General features: G+C 50.6%; 1 protein-coding gene across 1 annotated transcript in view; it reads left to right on the plus strand.

Moving 5' to 3' along the window:
* CDYL2 (chromodomain Y like 2) overlaps positions 1-18,510 on the plus strand; it is a 170,166-nt gene extending 151,656 nt beyond the window's left edge. Inside the window, exons 4-7 of the mRNA XM_070388662.1 lie at positions 1,171-1,343; positions 7,192-7,402; positions 9,167-9,310; positions 11,856-18,510. Coding sequence (XP_070244763.1) covers positions 1,171-1,343; positions 7,192-7,402; positions 9,167-9,310; positions 11,856-12,014 — 687 coding nt within the window. The 3' untranslated portion in view covers positions 12,015-18,510. The remainder of the gene's footprint in view (positions 1-1,170; positions 1,344-7,191; positions 7,403-9,166; positions 9,311-11,855) is intronic.
* The last annotated feature ends 1,428 nt before the right edge of the window (positions 18,511-19,938 follow it).

Below are 19,938 nucleotides of genomic sequence, written 5' to 3' on the forward strand. Positions count from 1 at the left end.
TCCCATCCAGGCTCCCACGTAACGTTGAACAGAGTCCCCTGTGGTATACAGTAGGTCCTTGTTGGTTATCCATTTTAAATACAGCAGTGCGTGCATGTCCATCCCAAACTCCCTAACCATCCCTTCTCCCCATCCTTCCCTCCTTGAAAATGCCTGATCTTTACCCTTGCCTCTGAATGATGGTTTAGCTGGATATAGAATTTGTGTTTAATGGTTATTTTCCTTGGCACCTGGAAAATGTTACAGGTCAGTCTGGTGCCAAAGCCCACTTCCCACTTGACCTCTGAGCCGTGTGAGCATCTTAGTGGAATTAAGGATAAACAAGATAGCATTGTTATTACTGGATATATGGAACTGCTCAATTCAACACATATTAAACTGGAGAAGAGAACTGTGACGGACAGGATTGCATCTTGGGACCAAAAGATGCAACCTGATCCTAGGTAGCAATGTTTATATAAATGAGTGTGGGTTTTTGGTATATGCTATGGTATTAGCACTTTGTATCCTCAGCAGCATTGATATGTATTTTTTTGAAATCTGAATTTGAAAGTCGCTCAGTCGTGTCTGACTCTTTGCGACCCCATGGACTATACAGTCCAGGCCAGAATACTGGAGTGGGTAACCTTTCCCTTTTCCAGGGGATCTTCCCAACCCAGGGATCAAACCCAGGTCTCCCACATTGCAGGCGGATTCTTTGCCAGTTGAGCCACAAGAGAAGCCCAACATATATCAATGACTGCTGCTATGAAAACAAAAAGGATAAGCAGGAGCATAGTTAAACTGGGACTTCTGGCGACAGCTGACATACCTTGCCTGAGCTGTGCGCAAGAATATTTTCCCACACCTTGGAAAGGGCCAAATAAGCAATGCTGGCGGAGGATGTGCTGAGATTTAGCAGGCTTAGACAGCTTCACACCCGGTTTCCGAGCCTGCAGCCACTGACCCCACTGGCACCTCCTTGGCGCTCTGTGCTGCTTCGGAGATGGTACAGGGAGTTGGGTTTGGGTTTCTTTCTTTGGTCTGGGTGTGGCGTGTATGCAGGGGAGGCTCCCTGCATGGGAAGAGCAGATTCACTCTCCTCTACGCCCAGGGCTCTGCACAGGCCTGGAGGTGCTCTGCTTTTAGAGGGACCACTCACCATTCCCACAAATCCATCTCTGCCCTCAGATCATGAAGGAAGTGCGGCGTGCACTCTGCAATGCAGCCACAGATGACAGCAAACTGCTGCTCCTCAGCGCTGTGGGCAGCGTGTTCTGCAGTGGCCTGGATTACTCCTACCTGATTGGCAGGTTGTCCAGCGACCGGAGGAAGGAGAGCACCCGGATCGCGGAGGCCATCAGGTGAGCCTTGCTGGAGTTCAGACACGTGGGGGGATATGCCTAGGTTTAGCACGTGAAAATACAGGCTGCTTAGTTAAATTTGAATTTCCAACAAGGAAACATTTTTAAAAGCATAAGTATATCCCATCCTATGCAGCACTTGGGATACACTTATACTAAAAATTTTTTCAGTTGCTCAGTCGTGTCCAACTCTTTGCAACCCCATGGACTACAGCACGCCAGGCTCCTCTGTCCTCTATCTCCTGGAGTTTGCTCAAGCTCATGTCCACGGAGTCAGTGATGCCTTCCAACCATCTCATCCTCTGCCACCCTCTTATCCTTTTGTCTTCAATCTTTCCCAGCATCAGGGTCTTTTCCACGAGTCAGCTCTTCACATCGGGTGGCCAAAGTATTGGAGCTTCAGCTTCATCATCAATCCTTCCAATGAATATTCAGAACTGATTTCCTTTAGGATTGACTGGCTTGGTCTCCTAGCAGTACAAAGGGTCTCTCAAGAGTCTTCTCCAGCACCACAATTCAAAAGCATCAGTTCTTTGGTGCTCAGCCTTCTTTATGGTCCAATTCTCATATCTGTATGTGACTATTGGAAAATTGTTTTATGTTTATCTGAAATTCAGAGTTCAATTGGACATCCGATATTTTCCTGCCAAAATTAGAGATGCTTTTACACTCTAGGTTATAATCCACTTTATTTTTTTTTTATCATAAAGAGATTTTATTTCCTCATGTTAAACCCAGCCTCTGGTAATGCCCAAGTATTATACACACTAATCCCACCCTCTGCCTGATGGTGAAATCTTTGCTTTTCTGGGCGTCCCAGCCTCATGGAGCTGACAAGGCTCAGCCATGAGGAGGAGGAGGGACGTGCAGCTCTGTATATGCAGACCCTTGGGTGGGGAGCATTTTCCCCTCTTGCATTATCTTTGGGGCAAAAGCTGGGATCCTGGGGAGGACATCCACTCCCATAGACCAGTATCTCTTTTGGGAAAGCAAAGGGTGGTTACAACCTCCTTCCTTACAGATTTGTCAGAAGCAAGTGAGTGTGACTTCCAGCACGGCTGTCACTGGTCCTGCACCCTGGGAGGGGCACACACCCGCTGCTCCACCGTATGTGGACTAAGTGCTCCTTCTCCAGGGACCAGGAGGCACCACCGAACCATGACTTGTCTGGGACCACACTCCCCCGGACCACTGGTTCTCAGCCCAGGAGCTTTTCCAAAACCCAGCAGCTCGGCAGCATCTCCAGGAGCTTTGGGCTTAATGAGTGAGGGGAGCGCTGGGGGAGCATGCCTTGGGTTTCAAAATTTCTTTGGTGATTCTAATATGAAAGCAAGATCAGGAACCCCTGCCGCGTGCCAACCAAGGGGCTTCTCCACATTGACAGTGCACCAGAAATCGGGAAGATCCCCTGGACGAGGGCATGGCAACCCTCTCTATTATTCTTGCCTGGAGAATCCCATGGATAGAGGAGCCTGGCGGCTTATAAGTCCATGAGGTCACAAAGAGTCAGACATGACTGAAAGTGACTTAACACACATGTCCCAGAAGTTTTAGAACCACAGTGTTGTAGAGAAGCATTTCCTGGAAAACTTGCTGCAGCTTTCCAGAGAAGCATCGTGAATGAGGGACCCTGCTGATAAATGAGGTCTGTCCCCTCGTCTGTGGATTTTCCAGGCATGTTAAGAAATTTACAGTCTGAGAGGTCTCTTGTGAAAGAACTTCGTTCAGAGTCTAGCAAGGCTGATACGTATTTTGGCCACAGAACCTTGTAAGCTGCTGGCGTCCCTTGCAGTTCTTACGCACGATCTCAGCTGGGCTGAGCCCAGGATCCGGGCCAGACACGCGGCCGTGGCACCCCCGCCGTGGTCCCTCCCCATCCTGATAGTTTCCTAAAGAAAACACGCCTGCACCTGGCCCGGGAAGCTGCCTGCCCTCTGCAGATGTTTGCTGAATGAACTAGCAGATGTGGGAAGAGCTCGGATGACTCACTCCGCAGAAGCCTCTATCCAGGACCCAAAAAAAGCTATGTGCTCCATCCAGGCCGGCCTCACCTGAACCCCTCACGGGAGACCATGGCCTGCTGGCTGGATGCTGGGACGAGAAGGAGTGAGATTACCTGTGTGCAGTACTTGGTCCATTCCTGGCCCATAATGAGTACTTAGGACTGGTGTAAAGAATGATTTTCACTGTTCTTCCCGTTACTTCCAGCCATGAGGTCTAGCTAAAAGCCTGGATCTGACGATGGAACGGGCTTCTAGTGGGGGGCCCAGGGTGGCTGTCACTGTGTGTGTGCCTGGTGCCCACATGCCCCATCTCAGCCGACTTGGCTCCGAATGTTGGCAGTCGGGGGCTGCACCCCACAGCTCCTGTTAAAGGGAACGGGCAGCAGGGTCACAGTTGCCAAGTGCTCCGGGTGGACTTTGGACACTCCCGATGCAGGATTTTGCTCCGAGTCTCCTGTGGGCCAGGAGAGGAGCTCACGGACCACTGGGAACAGCATGAAAGCTGTGTCTGCCCTCCCCGGCCGATGTGCTGACCGTGATGACAGAGACCCACGTGCCAGGCACTGAGCTGGTACTGGGTGGACCCTCACATTGAAGCCTCTGCTCTCATCTCAGGACATACCACTGGCTTTCCCGTTTTAAGAGAAGCCAAATAAGGTTCCAGAGACTAGGTGACTTGCCCCAGGTCTCCCCACTCGTTAGCGGCAGTGTTGAAGCTGGAGGCCAAGTCCTCTAGCCCCCAAAGTTCCTGATCCTCCTGCCACGTCAGCCCAGCCTGCAGCTCCCGGCACGGGCTCAGGTTGAGTGGAGGCAGCGATGAGGGCTGGCGTGAGCCCGAGGGGCTCTGACATGGGGGGAGACGCCAGCCATCTTCCCAGCGCTGCCCTACCATCTAGGCCAGGATCAGATATCTGAGTGGCAGCATCTGTAATGCAATATCCTGTTTGCTGTCTGGCTTGCACGTCCAGCGGGCCCTTGTGATAGAGATCTCCTACTCGAGGTGAGAGGAAAAGGAAGGGGAGTGTGGTCTGCTCACCGCGTTTTTATATCAAGGAAATGAATTTGCAAGTCTGCTGGATTGAATGGAGAAGGGAATGGCAACCCATTTCAGAATTCTTGCCTGAAAAGTCCCATGGACAGAGGAGCCTGGCAGACTATAGTCCATGGGATTGCAAAGAGTCGGACACAACCGAAGCAACAGCACTCGGCACGCTGGACTGAAATGGAAGGGTGGGTTGAAGGGTCAGAGGGTCGGAGCTGAGCATGCTTGGGCCCCTCTGCCCTCCTCGGGGGTCCTTGGTGCCTGTGTACAGAGCTCAGGTTGGAAACAACAGCGTGAAAGTTTCTGGGGTCTAGAAGAGGAAGCTCCTGGAGAGTCATGAGTGCCCAAGTGACTTTCTGGAAGGACTGTCGTGTGGATGGTGAAGCAGAGGGAATAGGAGTATCAGAGGGGCCACAGCAGGGGGGGCGTCCTGATAGGGGTGTGCCCCCTTTACTGAGAGTGTGCAACAGAGGCTGTGATGCATCCTCAGGAGGTGATTCTATGCCAAGTGGAAGATTTGGTTCCCTGCCTCTCTCTTAACGTCCTTCCCAGTTGTGAGATCCAAGGTCCTGGAGTTGTACCAGGGGGTTTAGGAATGGGACATCTGCTGAAAATCCCAAACCCAAACCCTGTGGTTCCAAGGACCCTGCAAAGAAGCCCCACGTCCCCCTGCAGATTCCAAATTGCATTTGGCAAAAACCTCCTGTTAAAACCAGTGACTGGGGCCATGAAGTTAGGAAGTCAAGCTAGGAAACAGGCCACTGGAAAACCAGGACTCAGAAGGCATAGGGCCACATCTCCCTCTGTGCAGCAGTGTACTCTGGGGTCAGCTGTACTGGGACAACAGTGGCTAAGGTGCGTCACAAAGAGTCTACGCACAGAGTCGTACAGAAGTCAGGAAATCCAATGGCTCAAGCCTGGGTGCATACTTTTGTGACAGCACGTAGGTCCCAAGATAACCCCCATGTCAGGAGCCATGATGTTAAGCCATCTTCTCACAGTTCAGTCCAATCCCGGCGTATCACTGTGATACCCAGATCTTTTGAGACGAATTTGGGGGAGTAGTATCAATTGAGAAGAGATAAATCAGCTTGATGTTTGTATAAGTTAAGTATTTGCTGCTGTAACAAATGAACCCCCAACATACATAATGGCTCAGCTGTGAAAGAAATTTACTTCTTGCATGTGTGATCTCAGAGTAGATATTACCGATCAACCCATGGCTGTCCCCCAAGGGCTGAGTCAGGAACCCAAACACCTGCCATTTTGTGATTCAACAAATGTGTTCCAAGATTGCTGAGCTTGTTAAGCTGAGAGGGCTGGGAGGGCTGTGTGGTGGGAGATTTTCTTGTACCAGGCCCAGAAGTGTGTATCTGGTTTCTACTCATGTCCCATCGGCCGGCACCTGGTTACTTGGGCATAGCCAGTTGCCAGGGAGACTGAGAACCATGTTCCAATAGTAACCCCAGGAAGAAGAGGGAAGGGAAAGCAGGTCTGATGACCAGCCGGTGCCTCCCTACCGCACATCTACCATCCTTGCTCTCTTTCTGGGAGCTGATTTACCAAGTGTTCATCCCAATGTGCTTGGAGACCAAGCAGTGCATGAGGCAGACCTGTGAGTTTCCTTAAGGAACTGGAAGAGGAGGAGAGTTCAAGCAAGCAGCAAATAATTGGGATAATTGCAAATCCCGATCACGGAGTGTTCCAAGAACTCTCAGAAGGCCGAGGCAGCCCCTGCACAGTGAGCAGAGATGAGAGAGACAGGAGATGAGTCTGGAGAGGGAAGCGGAGGCAGACCAAGGTCACAGTTTGGAGTCTGGATTTTATTCTTGTGAGTTCCTGTTAGTTTCCAGTCTTCCACCTGAAAATAATGAGGGATGCAGGCTTTACTAGACATCCTGGGTTTTTCCTCCATGTCCGATAACATTAATGTTTTATGGACCTTATAAAGCAGCTAGGGGGAAGGTGAAGAGTGTCCTAAGGCAGAGGACCTGAGGTTGTTGTAGGTGTCCCTGTTTAATATTCAAGATGCATGTTGTAAGCTTGCTTGGTGCAGGACAGGGAGGCGACATTGCCTAATCCAAAGCCACGGAGCCAGATGCCTCATGCCCCCAGGGGAGCCCAGCATCCTTCCCCAGTTTTGGCCAAAGCCACCCAAACATACAGACCTTCATCAACATTCTAGAACCACACTCAGTGAGTCTGGTATGCCTGTAGGTAATTCAAAATCAGACAGTCCTGAGACTGAAAGAACTCTTTAGAGGTCATCAGTCCCCACCTGTGCCCATGGTCTAACGCTCACTCAGGGTGATCATCGGGCCAAACTTGGGGTACCTCCAGTACCAAAGGGTTCATGCCACCAAAGGCGCCCACTCCACCCTCAACACTACCCTTAGAACATTCCTTCTCTCCTTGAGTTCAAATACCCCTCCTTATAAAACCCTCCTTTAGGTCCGTTCTGAACGTTAACATTCAGGGTGTCCTCCTTAAGGGTATTTGCTCTTCATTACTATCTTGGAGGTGGGAGGGCAGGGTAGCCAGGTGCAGTGCTGGGACCATGGGTTGACCTGGGATCTTCTGGGCAAACCGTGGTCACTCCATGAGTTTTCCCCTGAAAATCTGATGCCAAGCACTGTGCCATTTCTATGCCTGTGGCTCCAGGGCTCGCCATCTGGGAGGTCCCCTGATGACCCGTGGGTGCTTTCCAGCACCTGGGAAGGCTTATTCCCACCTCGACAGAAGCTTGTCTGTGGGTCTTGGCAAATCCACTCACCTGCTAAAGAGGGTCCTGTCTTTTCCCCAGGGACTTTGTGAAGGCCTTTATCCAGTTCAAGAAGCCCATCGTGGTGGCGATCAATGGGCCTGCTCTGGGCCTGGGTGCCTCCATCCTGCCCCTCTGTGACATCGTGTGGGCCAGCGAGAAGGCCTGGTTCCAGACCCCGTACGCCACCATCCGCCTCACGCCCGCCGGCTGCTCCTCCTACACCTTCCCCCAGATCCTAGGCGTCGCCCTGGTAAGCCTCCTCGTCTCTGCAGCACATTTGGGGTGCCAGAGCACCCCTCCTCTGTCCTGGTGTTTAGGACGTGGCCCTTCACGTGGGTAGAGTCCCAGGGCTGCTCCCTCCCTGTGCAGTCTGCAGGTCATCTCAGCTTCTTCTGCCTCCCTGGGGTTGCTGCCCGCCGGTGTCTACGCAGCAGCCCAGCAGGTGGATTGCAAGGTGGTTTGGACTCAAGAGCTGGGGCCGCTTTCTTGTGGCTCACAGCCTCAGCGGTGGTGGGCAGATGAGGCAGGCACGTTCCCCTGTGATCTCAGCCTCTGCACTCTGCCCCGTTCCTCCCGGCCTTGGTGGTCACAAACATATTAACATTGCAGAGCCTGGTCTCTTTCTTTCATTTCAGTCATTTCTGAAACTCCAAGAATGTTCCCAATTGAGACCTGTTTTTGCCAACTGACTGCGTCCCGTTTGGCTTCTTCCACTGGGCTCCTTCCTCGCATTTCTTCTTCCTGAGACGGCGTCTCTTGTCTCTAAATACGTACAGCGTGTGTTTGTCTTCAAACCTCCAACCAGATGCATCCATTAGCCTGTTATCGACCTGACAAATTTTGCTCCTCGGCCGTGAAAGATTGTCCTTTGGGTCATCATGACCCCCCCAGAGGGGAAGCGGGTGCACAGATCCAGAGGCTGGGAGAGCTTGGCATTTCAACATCTGCCTAAGAGCAGCTAAAGTGTGCAGAGCCAGGAAGGGGATGGGAGGGGAGGCCGGTAGACAGCAGTCAGGGAGGGGATTGCACGGTCCGCTGTGGGAAGGAGGCAGGGACTTGTCCTGAAGGAGGGAGGGGCTACGACCCTCTTGCCCTGAGTGTCAGTGGGACAGCCGCTCGGTGTCAGTGGTGGCTGCACTGTGCCCCGCCGCTGCCTAGGACCTTGTCCACGTAGCTCCTCCCAGAACACGGATCACAGCTGAGAGAAGTTCTTGGGGGAGCAGAGTACAGAGGACTCTTCAGAAGGCAGGAGGGGTTTCTGCCCTTGGCTGCTGGGCAGCGTCTGCGTCCAACTCTGGGCCCCTGGAAAGGATGCATTCTCTGTGTCGGGATCATGTGGTTACTCAGGACCTTTTGGGCAGTCGGTGAGGGAGACACCTGAAGTGGCTTAAAGGGTGGTGTGGGGGAACAGAGAGTTTAACGGTTCCCGTAACTGGCAGGTCCAACAGTAGAGCCCCTGTTCGGGGTGCCAGGCCCCAGAATCCCAGCACCAGCAGGGCTCTTGTTCTCCACCTGTCCTGTCTTTGCAGCTCCTCGTCTCCATGGAGCAGGGACAGACACAGCAGTGGGTGGCCTTGGGCTGAGTGACTTAAGCCACCAGAGAAGGAGAAAGATTCTTCCCCATGCTCTCCAGCTTGGAGACCTCACAGAGAGCTTTAATGTCTAGGGTGGCTCTTCTGCTTATTCCCATATCAGCCATCAAGGACGGGGTGTCAACTCTGAACTGTCCCCAGTCCCTCCTGGGGCATCTGCCACCAGACACGGGGAGGGGTATTGGGCAGACGAAGCTCCTGTAGGTACATGACTTCTTTCGGGAATTTAACAGAAGCTGAGGCCCTCGGCTCAGAAAGATGCATACAGATACAAGCGTTGGCAAATAGTTCCCCCAGCATCTTTGGTCTCCAGTTAAGGATGCCGCCTCTGAGAGCTGGGACCATCACCCACAGCACGCTCACTCATTAACAGGCTCACAGGCATACCGGCTCTCAGCTTTCTCCTGCCTTTGCTTTTTCAGGCCAACGAGATGCTCTTCTGTGGGCGGAAGCTCACCGCCCAGGAGGCATGCAGCAGAGGCCTGGTGTCCCAGGTCTTCTGGCCGACCACGTTCAGCCAGGAGGTCATGCTGCGGGTCAAGGAGATGGCCTCCTGCAGCGCGGTGGTGAGTTCCGCGTCTCTGTGCGCTGTTCTCGCAGGTGGGGGCCGCGAGACCGGAAGGGAGTGTCTGACTTGCCAGAGGTCGCGCAGGGAGTCCATGGGAGGCCCTGTGTGATTTCGCAGAGGCCGAGTCTCGGTGCTGAGAGCTTAAATCCAGAGGGAGACGGTGAGCACCATTAGGTGTTCCCACGTCAGCTCCAGTGCAGAAACCTCAGAAGAGATTTATAGCCTGGGGTAGAAGTGATGCTTTAAAGTTCCTAAACTTGCACAGACACACAAATCATCTATGGTTTTCAAAGAAAGGGGAAGCAAAAGCGAATAAGGGCAGGGTATGAGCCAGCTGAGAGATGAGAAACACCAGTTCCTGCCGCCCTGGTACCTCATTTCTCCTGCCCGCCCAGCGCGCAGCACATTTAGAGTCTATAGTTCAACTCCTTGAAAACGGGATAAGTGAATAACACCTCCATGGAGGTACTGGGTTTTAACTGTCGATTTTATCTCCTAAAAGTCGCTCTGAGCGCTGCGTGGGAATACCCTGGGAAGGGGGAGAAAGGGCAGGGCAGGAGAAAAGGCTCTCTGAGAGCAGAAGGTCTGGCCGCTCACTGTGCTGCAGCGTCATGGGGCGCTGGGCTGGACTGTGGGGGCCGAGCGGTCCCCACAACTTCTCCCCGTCTACCCTGAGTCCCCACCCGCAGTCACTCACCTCCTGATTGCCCCCGCCAGCCTTTACAGACACCCACTGTGCAGCGCTGCCCCCAGGAAGCCTGTGGTCCCAGGGACGGTGGCAGGGTGGGGACAGCCCTGCCTTCTTGGTGGTCGTTTGTCGTGGGCCGAGCCCTTTGCTCAGCTCTTTCTGTGGATTCTCTTTTAATCTTCCTGATGACTCTGGTGGCCAACTCTTTGCCCAGGACTCTCTCCTGTGGTTTTCACCCCAAAGATCTCAGGTCCCAGGAAACTGCATGAGCCTAGGTAGACAGGGGTGGTTGGTGCCATAGGGGACACTGCCTGCAGGAGTGGGTAGACGTTCTCAGTGGGGTAAACAGTGTGAGTGAGGGCACGTGGGGTTCAGGCAGTGGTTCCTGGTGGTGTGAGCTGGCGCACAGCATGTTTGGGGGCCATGAGGCTGTAAAGGCAGGAGGACAAAGACTCCAAAGCTCCCCTGAGGAGTCTGACCTCTGGGGGTGCTCAGAAACGGCTTTTGAAGAAGTCCTGCAAGGAAGACTCTCCTGTCCACAGATAGGAGTTCAGGAGCTTCGGGGTGATTCACCTGAGACAGGAATCTTCCCCATAACCCCCGGAGATGGTGGTCCTCAGAGAAATTTGGGGGAGGGAAGAGGTGTCCTTTGTCAGCTCGTCCCCTCTTACCACCCGTGAGCCTCCAGCCCAAGCTGAAGGATATGGTTCCAGCCTGCTTGAGCAAGGGAGCTCTTGTCTTGCTTTTTTCTGTTTGAAAGTGCTTGGTAAGACTGAGAACTGAAGTTCCCACGTCCACAGAGAATGGGGAGGCAGAAGGATGCTCAGACACTTTGCTGCCAGCAGTGCCTCTGCCAGACTGAGGCAGCCGTGGGGCCTACAGAATCAGCCAGGGGTTTGCAGGGCATGTCCACCAGGCAGCCGTGGGCACCTCCACTTCCCTGAGCTCAGGTCCTTCATCTGTAATGCAGAGATAAACATACTGCCTATTTGTGAATTTGAGGTGGAAATAAACGACTGCACCGAGAGTGCCTGTCATAGAGCCGACAGCTAATGGTGGTTGTAGTGGCTTTGCTGTCGCTGTGATTGCTGCGATTGTTCTTACTCATGATCATGATTATTATTGCTATTTTTACCACGCTGGCTACTGTATTACTAATATTCCAATCGTTAATACTGCTGTAATATAGTACTATCGTATTGCTATCACTGGCATTACTATGATTGCTGCTGTAATACTATAGCTCTGTTACTACTGTTACCGTTATTACCACCACTAACATTTCTGTTATCACAACTATAATACTATAGTATTACTGTTGTCTCTATTATTGCTCGTTACTGCCATTTATTGCCATTGTTATTACTTGCTATTGCAAGGATTGCTACTTTTATTACCACTGCTTACTGCTAAGCCTGAACAAGGGACATTGCTGTCGAGGCGGGTCCTGTGGGTACCTTGGCAACTCGTTAGTTCATTTCATTATCTTACTCTGCGGTCCCAGCCATTCTTGAGTTAGGTAGCACACGGAGGTTAAAGCAGCGTTTCCCCAAGTTTTTTCCTGACATCCATAGAAAGTGAAACTGAGTATCGGTCACCCTTGGGTAAAAGACCAAGTCCTTGCAGTTGGGCTTAACACAGGTCCCACTCAGCCATCCCAGGGACTGAGGGCTTGACATCTGGGCACACGTGCAACCTGTTCCTGGTGTTGCCAAGGGGCAGAGGCCTGGGAAGCCCAGAACCACAGGAGGCGCCTCCTCTGGCTGTGGACATCAGAAGGTTACCCAGGCCAAGTATGTCCCTCGGGAGCAGGTCCCCGGCGCCTGACTAACGAGGCTTGTGCATTTCCCTGCAGGTGCTGGAGGAGTCAAAATGCCTCGTGCGGAGCTTCCTGAGGTCGGTGCTTGAAGATGTGAACGAGAAAGAATGCATCATGCTCAAGCAGCTCTGGAGCTCCTCCAAAGGCCTGGATTCCCTCTTCAGCTACCTGCAGGACAAAATTTACGAAGTGTGAGGGCCCAGCACTGTGGGGCCCCTGACTTCCAGCTCCGCCCCTGTGTTTCAGAGATCAGAGCCCAGTGTATGCCTGGCCGAGGGGTCTGTCCAGGTGTTTCTCTGTCCCTAGGGTTGTGTCCATTTCCTTGTGTCCTTTGGTTGCTCCTCATTGGTTTGGTTTTGTGTAATGATGGGAAACGCAGTGTGCTTGGCCTCCTGCCCCGTGTCCGCACCTCAAACCCCAACTGGCTGGAGGGCCATCGAGGGCTATCTCTTCCCAGGCCTTTGCCAGCGCCCTTGTCCCACCCCACTTGCTGAGATCCACCATCCTTGTCCAGGAAGGAAGACCAGTCCCCTCGCCCCACCAGTCCTTCTGACGCAGGCTGTGTCTACACAGTGCCTCTGACGTGGGGACTCAGCTGCCATGCCCTCTGTGGCTAAGGGCAGATCCAGTGACTGGGGGACGACCAGTCTTAGGGGATTTTCCAGAGCAATGAGCAGAACACTTGTGTGGAGCCGGCCTCAGTCTCCTCTCTGATGCACGTCTGTGTGACTTTTAGGGCTTGGTCTTAACAACCCAACCAAGTGATTTACAAAACCCAGATATTGTACATTTAGGAGCGTTTTGTTAAATATATATTTTTTAAAACGATGTAAGTGGAAATTCTGATAATTTATGTGTATAATATGTAAAGCTAGTTTTGCAAAACACATAAACTACTAGGAAAGTGGTTTTTCCCCCCTTTAATCAGACTTATTTAATTTATTTATTTCTGTTTATATGTCACGGTGTCTGTTGTTCACACAGATACTACTTTCATGCTGCCCTAGAGCAAATCCCATACAGGGTCCGAGCTGTTTGGTGCATTCTAGCAATGAACCACGTAGATGTAAAATTCAGAGGGATGGAAACGGGATTGCTAGAATTAGAAGGAATGGCTCTGCACCAGGTTCTCTGCGTATGAAACAGCTCTGTGGTCATTGAATACTTGTTCTAGGAGAAATCATGGAAGGGTCTTCTCTTCGCTCTCCTGCCTTTAAGGACATAAAGGGGCCTCCCGCCTGAATGGTCCTGAGACACAGCCAGTCCCTAATCCCTGGATGTCAGGAACAGGTGGGGGCTGGGCCCCCTGGGGGTTGCATACTGCTGAGGGACACTTCTTCCTTTGGGGCTTGACTTTCAGAGTCCCTTTTCTCATAGGGCAGTGGTATCTGGTTGGGGCCTTCCAGAGAGACGGGGGACAGTCCCCACTCTGTGGAGCTGTCAGCAGCAGGTCTAAGTCTTTCTGCCTCCAGAAGTCCTGTTTTCAGGCTCTTTACTCCCACGAGGGAGCAGTAACCAGGGATTAGGCCTCTGCCCGTAGGCCACAGAGGGCCCCAGCCTTTGTGTTCAGGCTGTCGCCCAGAGTCCCCGGATCGGCCATGGAGGGGAGAGGTTTTGGTCTGGGGCCTTGGTTTTGGTTTCAGAGGCCGTCAGCATCGGGGTTCAAGCAGAGAAGTTACAGGGCCATGTCCTTCCGCGTGGGGGTCACACACCAGAGGAAGTTTGGTTCTCAGCGTGGCAGAATCTTTCCATTTCCACCCCAGCCCCCGAGTGTTCTCAAGGACCTCCACTCACCCATCTCCTCTGCCCTCTGTCAGTCCCCAGCCCCTCCTGGCCCTTCCTTGGAGAGAGTGGAGAGGAGCGGTGAGAGTTGGGCACAGCTGAGGGAGGGGAGGGCGGCTGAGGGAGGGTCATTGCTGTAGTTCCCTCTCCCTCTCTGGCCCTCTTCCCTCCTCTGGAGGCAGCTGGACACCCTGGGCCGGGCAGGTGGAGAGGACTCGTGGTGCTGAGCTTTGCATTTCGGAGGACAGGTGGAGTCTCTGCACTTGAACTAGAGACTTAACCTGGGTTCTCCATCCTTCAGATGGTCTTGGCTCCATCTGCAGAAAGCCCCATTCCTTTTCCTGTGACCTCAAGAGAATCAGGGAAGAGCACACGTCTCACTTGCTTCTTCCTTCGGCAGGGAGACAGCTGCCTTGGCTAAATCCATCCACGGGACGATGGGTTGAAGTCCTGTGTACACCACCCCCACCCCCTGCCAACCACCGTGGTCCACGTGGGATCCTGTAGGAACTGTTACCATAGGGAAGCACCTCCCTTTGCCCAGATACCTGTGGTCACATCTTTATTTGGGTTTGTCTCCTCCTTTGAGAAAGCCAATGTGTGCTCTGCCAGAGCCCCTGGACGGCCTTGTTATTGGCAGGTAATCTCTCTCCCATCACTAAGTCGTCTAAAGAAAGAGCACCTTGCTTTCTGTTTACCTTCTAAGGACAACCACTTCATCGTCTCTAGAAGCAGAGTTAGGATTCCTGTTGGAGATGGAAGACAATGTTTGGAAATTTCTTTGGCTCAATGCCCATCTTTGTCCCCTGCCAGAAAAACCAGAAGTGTTTTAGCTTTGGACTAAAATGTAGCTTTGGATCATCAAATCCAAACTTCTAAACACCTCCAGGATCTCTGATGATAAGGTAGGAACGTGAAACCATCATTCAGGTGGAATGCCTGGGCAGGTTCCACGTATAAGAGGAGATGTTTTACCCGACAGTCTGTGTTTCGGCTGTTTCCATACAGTCAGTTCAAGAAGGATGTTCCACAAATTGGGCAAAAGTCAGTTTAATCTGTTGGCTACAGGGTAGACCAAACCACTGAGTTTTTCACTTTCTGAATAATTGCTTTGATAATGCAGAGATGAGATCCAGGTAACTTATGGCCAACTTACGACATGGGTTGTCGACTTATGGCCGACATGGGTTGAAATTCGCCAAACCTGTGGCTGTGTCACGGTTTGTCCTCCATAGCCTTCTTGAGATGGGGCCCAGGTTTTCATTTCTTATCTTCTACCCCAGAACCTTCTCTCCATCCATACGATCCTTTCTCCCCTCTCTCTACTCTGTCTCACCCGCTCCCCACCCAGTCGGTCATGTCCCAGAGCCTGGGCAGGCCTTAGAGGAATTGTACTTGGTCTTGGCAGCCCCGTCCTGGGGTTGCCTTTGGGGAAGATGAGGGCACTTCTTTAGTCAAGAAGTCTTCTGGACAGTACCTCCTGTGCCATCCTGTGAGGCATGCGTTAGGACCCCCCTCTCCTCCAGCCCCTGGTGATTAGCATCCAGGGCCTTGCAGTGGAAGCACCTGAGTTAACAGCATGGTTCAGGAGGGCTTTTTGGAGAACGTTGCAAAGATGGTTAGAGCTCCAATGGCTCAGCCTAAGGCTGATATACCCATATATCCCTTCCTGCTCTGAAATAATGCCTGTGGGTGAAAACCATGAAAAATGACCCTCTAGGAAATGAAGTTGGATAACTCTAAGAAGCTAGTAGAGAATTGATTTAAAATATTATTCTTGTTTGGTATAAAGCAAACTGGGAAGTGTTCTTGCTGAAGCATGAAAATAGGTTTTTCCCATGTGGAGTTTAGTATAAGGATGGAAAAATGATAATCACACTAGACTTTGACCAATGCAACTCTATTTCCTGATATCCATGTTGAAAAATAGCCTCCACTGGATGCGGAATTGCATTTCCCATGATTAACTGTTGGTTTAAAAAATTTTGTACACTTTTTTAATTTGAAATTTAGTCACATTCATATAATTTTTCAAGCCAGTTTCTGTGGAAATTTTTTTAACAAAGAAAAAATATAGAAACACCTTCAGATCTTCCTAAGTGAATATTTAAAATGCAGAACTGCTTCTCTTCTGTGTTTCTGTATTCAGATACTGAGATCTGTTGTATATATTAGTTTAGACATCCTCACTAATATACACAGTATTTAAGACTCTAAATGAGATTTCTTAAGTATTTTATTTTATTTTCTGTAAATGGTTTTGTATGATCTTTAAAAATCTACACTTTGCTTTTGTAGATATTTAAGGGAAACCATTTGGGGGTTGTCTTGCATGTATATTTTTGTTGTAGATAAGTGTTGCTTAGTTATTTCTGCAAATTTTGGTTGAAATGCGTACAGACTTTAATACAGTATATATATTTTCAGAATATAAACTTTTATATTTCTGTGGTAAGTTAGGATCTGCGTTTTAGGCAATCTTTTCCATTAATATCACTTGTTCTTTCAAGAAATAGCATTCTGGTTTGGTGCCAATGGTTTTCTGTTTTTTTTTTTTCCCGTTAAAATCGAGTGCTCCTAAATTGTTAGAGAGCCGGTTAATTTTCTTTTTTTCAAAGTAATTGAGTTTGAAAAAATGTATTGAATTTGTGAATAAGCCTTACCATTAGGATCAGTAAAATTTTCCAACCTTTGCAACTAGGTATGTAGTTGAGGATCTCCCCATAAATTCTCACTGTGTGGCAGTTGATGGAGTTTGTGAACAGAGCCTTAAGCTTGTTGCAAAAAAAAAAAAAGGTAATACGGGTTGTTTTTTTTTAAGCAGCGTAAGCCATGTGGATGGACTCTGTGCAGTCTGTACAGCATGGCTAATCTGGAGAGTGCGGTTGAGTTGACGGCAGCAGGGACCAGTTAGACACCTTGGCGATTGTCTTGGCCATACGAAGGGGCCCCGGACAGGTGTTCTGGAGCCCCCTGCGTACTGTTCATGTGGTGTAGACACGGCCACAGGGAGGGCCGCTGGTCCATTGTTTGTTTTGAACCAATGGCATTTCCTGCTGCTGACCTTGGCGGTTACCCCAGGTTCCTTGCAGGTGACCTGGGAATGTCCAGCCTGGCTGCGGTCAGCACTCCTTGAGAGATGTTAACAAAGTTTACATGTGAGTCTTACTGTGTAGACAATCTGAAGTCGATTTCAGTTATGTCATCCGCATTCCCACATGTGCTGAGTGTCTTGTCAGTGAAGTAGGTGTATTAAGCCATACTGAACCTGAGTGTAGCAGGGCAGAGGCAACCTAGGTGTGCAACACACGCATCAGCTGAGCCGGTCTCAGCCCACTCTGGGCTGTTTGAACGGCGCATAAGTCGTGGAGCTCACTGGACGGGCGTCCACCAGGGTCTGATAAAACCAAGTAAACTCTGAAAATTAAACTTAAAAAAAATGATTCTTTCTCATTGGCCCTGCTTCTGCAGTTACCTCCTGGTTCTCCTTATCAAGGTTTCAAAGATGATCTTGAGACCAGGGCCATAGAATGGCTAAAGTCAAGTTATTCGGTTCATCTCAAAATACGTGTTCATAAAGCCAACCTGTCTCCCACTAGGATGGAGACTGGCTTCAAATATTTGCAGTGTGTGTGTCAATCAGAAAAACTGACATCTAGATTTTAGCCTCTGCTCTGACCTCTCTGTGGGTTGACCCTGCCTCGTTGGCCCAGCACCTGGCCTCGCTCTGGAGCTCGTTAAGGTGACTCTGGGCAGTTTGGAGGGTGTGGAATTTTCCGTATAGTATTTAATGTGTCCCTGTGCCATCAGTCCCAGCCTGAAGTCATTGCTGATGCCCATGTTGACAGGACTGTGAAAATATTGCCTTTCATAAAACCAAGGACCAAAGAATTCCATTATTCCAGCAAAGCACGAGTTCCATAGATTGTGGGCACATTTAGGCAGAGGTGTGCATGCTTCATGGCACAGAGAAGCTGCCCCCGTCCACCAACTGTATGCTCCCCCCGGCTGGCCCTACAGAGGGATTTGCCGTCCCCTCTCGAAGGCTCTGGAAGATGAGTTTCTTAGATTGAAACGCGCTGTCCCAGGCGGGTGTTTCTGCTATGTAGTCCAGCCTTTATCCACGTCGGTACCGTAGAGAGTGGAGGTCCGGCATCCTTCAGGGTCCCTGATCAGCGTGTGATTTGTCCATCCGTGTAGACACCTCCAGCGCGTTCTTCAGATGTGTGTCTACACTGAGCAGCCAGATCCTACAGTTGCCAAATTTCCACCTCCTTTTTGTTCTCCATCAACCCATTCCGCTTCCTGTTTAGTCCTGGAAGAAATCTCTTCACTTCTCACACTAGGTAGATGCTCCATGCTCATCCACAATGAAACCATTCATCCATCGGCCGGCTGAGAAATGATCTGATACTGAAGAAGTGGGATTCTAGTGGTAAGGCTTATTACCAAACCTCTGATAATGAAGCAGGCTACCAAAAAATGTATCCGGCCCACCCCGGGAGTGTTCAGATTTGATCATGGATCTAGCACACACACCAAAATCCAAGGAGACCTTTGCAAATTAGGCTACTCGTTTTCTTTCGCCAGGTTATCATGGGAAAGTCTTTAACTAGTTCTGAATATCTGTAAGTATGAGTACTTCATAGACTTATAAAGCAGGTACAGCGCCCCTTTCTCACCACGCTGTAAATATTACCCGAGACTGGGTGCGGTACTGAGGGATAATAACCTTCTGATTTATCAAACGCTGACTGTCTAGAGCAAATTGTACACTCTCTTTGTGAATGGTCCTGTAACGTGTATGAACACATTTCTGGGTGCCTTAGAAGTTGTATTTTTCATGTGTGCTAATATGCAGTATTTATACATCGTGAGAAGCTGCTTTGAATAAAAAGGTTGAAACTTGGTCTGCGTTCACTCGTGTCCTCCCTTTGGCAGCCTGGCAGGTGAAGTTCACAGACGAGTTCTGTGGTTTCCAAACAGAGATGTTTCTGGGGTCTCCAGGGGGTTGCAACAGCTGAGGCTTCTAGGTTGAGCCTGAGTTCCTAGGGAGCAAAGGTGCCTCCCACCCACATCTACCTTGAGCTTCAGTAATTCAGGCTGGTGGATCGCTGCGGGGCAATGGGTTGGTAACAGAAGACCTGGAAATGGGGAGGGGTGCAGGTAGGATTTGTCAGAAATTGGTAGGAGCATCCACTCCTTCCCTGACCCAGCCAGCATGTTTCTTTGCATAGCTATCCCTCCTCACTGGAGATAAACCTCTGCAGAGCTTGGTTTTATACAATCCCAGCTGCACACATGACTCACAGGCATGTTTGTCACTATGGAATTATACAAAGTCTGTTCTCTTTGCTTTGGTCGTCATGTCGTGGCTCTCAGGAGAAGCATGCTGCTGAGGACGCCTGGCTCTGGAGACAACACGGAGGCCACAGGAAAGAGGAAGAAGAAGTCTGTCAGGGGCTTGCGGCAGCAGGGAACTCTGTGGAAGGAACTTGCATAAGGTCACGTCTACCTGTCTGTCCGTCCAGCGGCGGTGTTGAGCCCCCAGCTCTGCCTCGAGGCCACACCAGTGCTGACAGGCACAGATTCCTCAGTCCCTGTCATGCAGAATCTTGGGGTCCAGAAGTGTGAGAAAGACATGTCATCCTGCCTTAATTCTCAGACTGCCCACAATGTGGTACTGGAAAGAAGAGCTTACATAATCTCCAACACCCCTAGAATCTAGAAGATGGTGTGGTGGTGTTAGTTTTCCATCAAATCCCCATCCAGCGGTGTGGACCAGCCAGCCTAGGCTGGAGCCCAGGATCGTCCCGCTGATGGTCCCCTTTCCTTTCTCTTGTTCTTGGTGTCCTCAGTATTGTCTTGTGTGCCTCTCTGCCCTTTCTCTGAAGTCCTGACTCCATCCTGAGTAGTCAAGATCAAACCTGGAAACCGCTTTGCTCCTGACTGTGTCTGGTCCTTCCAGAAGACTGGACGAAACCTTTCAGACGTTTCAGGGTGAAGCGTCTGTAAGACTAACCCTCTTCTTCTTACTGTCTCTCCCAGGCTACCTTTGATGCGATGTGATACTTGAAGGAAGCCCTCACCCAGTGGTGAGAACTGAGCTGAGGGTCTCATGTGGTCAGACACATCAACAATTAAAGGGACCGCCACTATGTTGGATGAACAGTAATGGAGTGTAATCCCCAAATTTTGCCTCTCACTGTTTCTTTAAGTTGGATTAACTGAATAATCATCTCCTAGATGAAAACACAGGTAGGCTGTCAGTTCAGTCCAGTCACTCAGTCGTGTCCGACTCTATGCGACCCTATGGACTGCAGCACGCCAGGCTTCC

This window comes from Bos mutus, chromosome 18, assembly GCF_027580195.1.
Source record: "Bos mutus isolate GX-2022 chromosome 18, NWIPB_WYAK_1.1, whole genome shotgun sequence".
Taxonomy (NCBI): Eukaryota; Metazoa; Chordata; class Mammalia; order Artiodactyla; family Bovidae; genus Bos; species Bos mutus.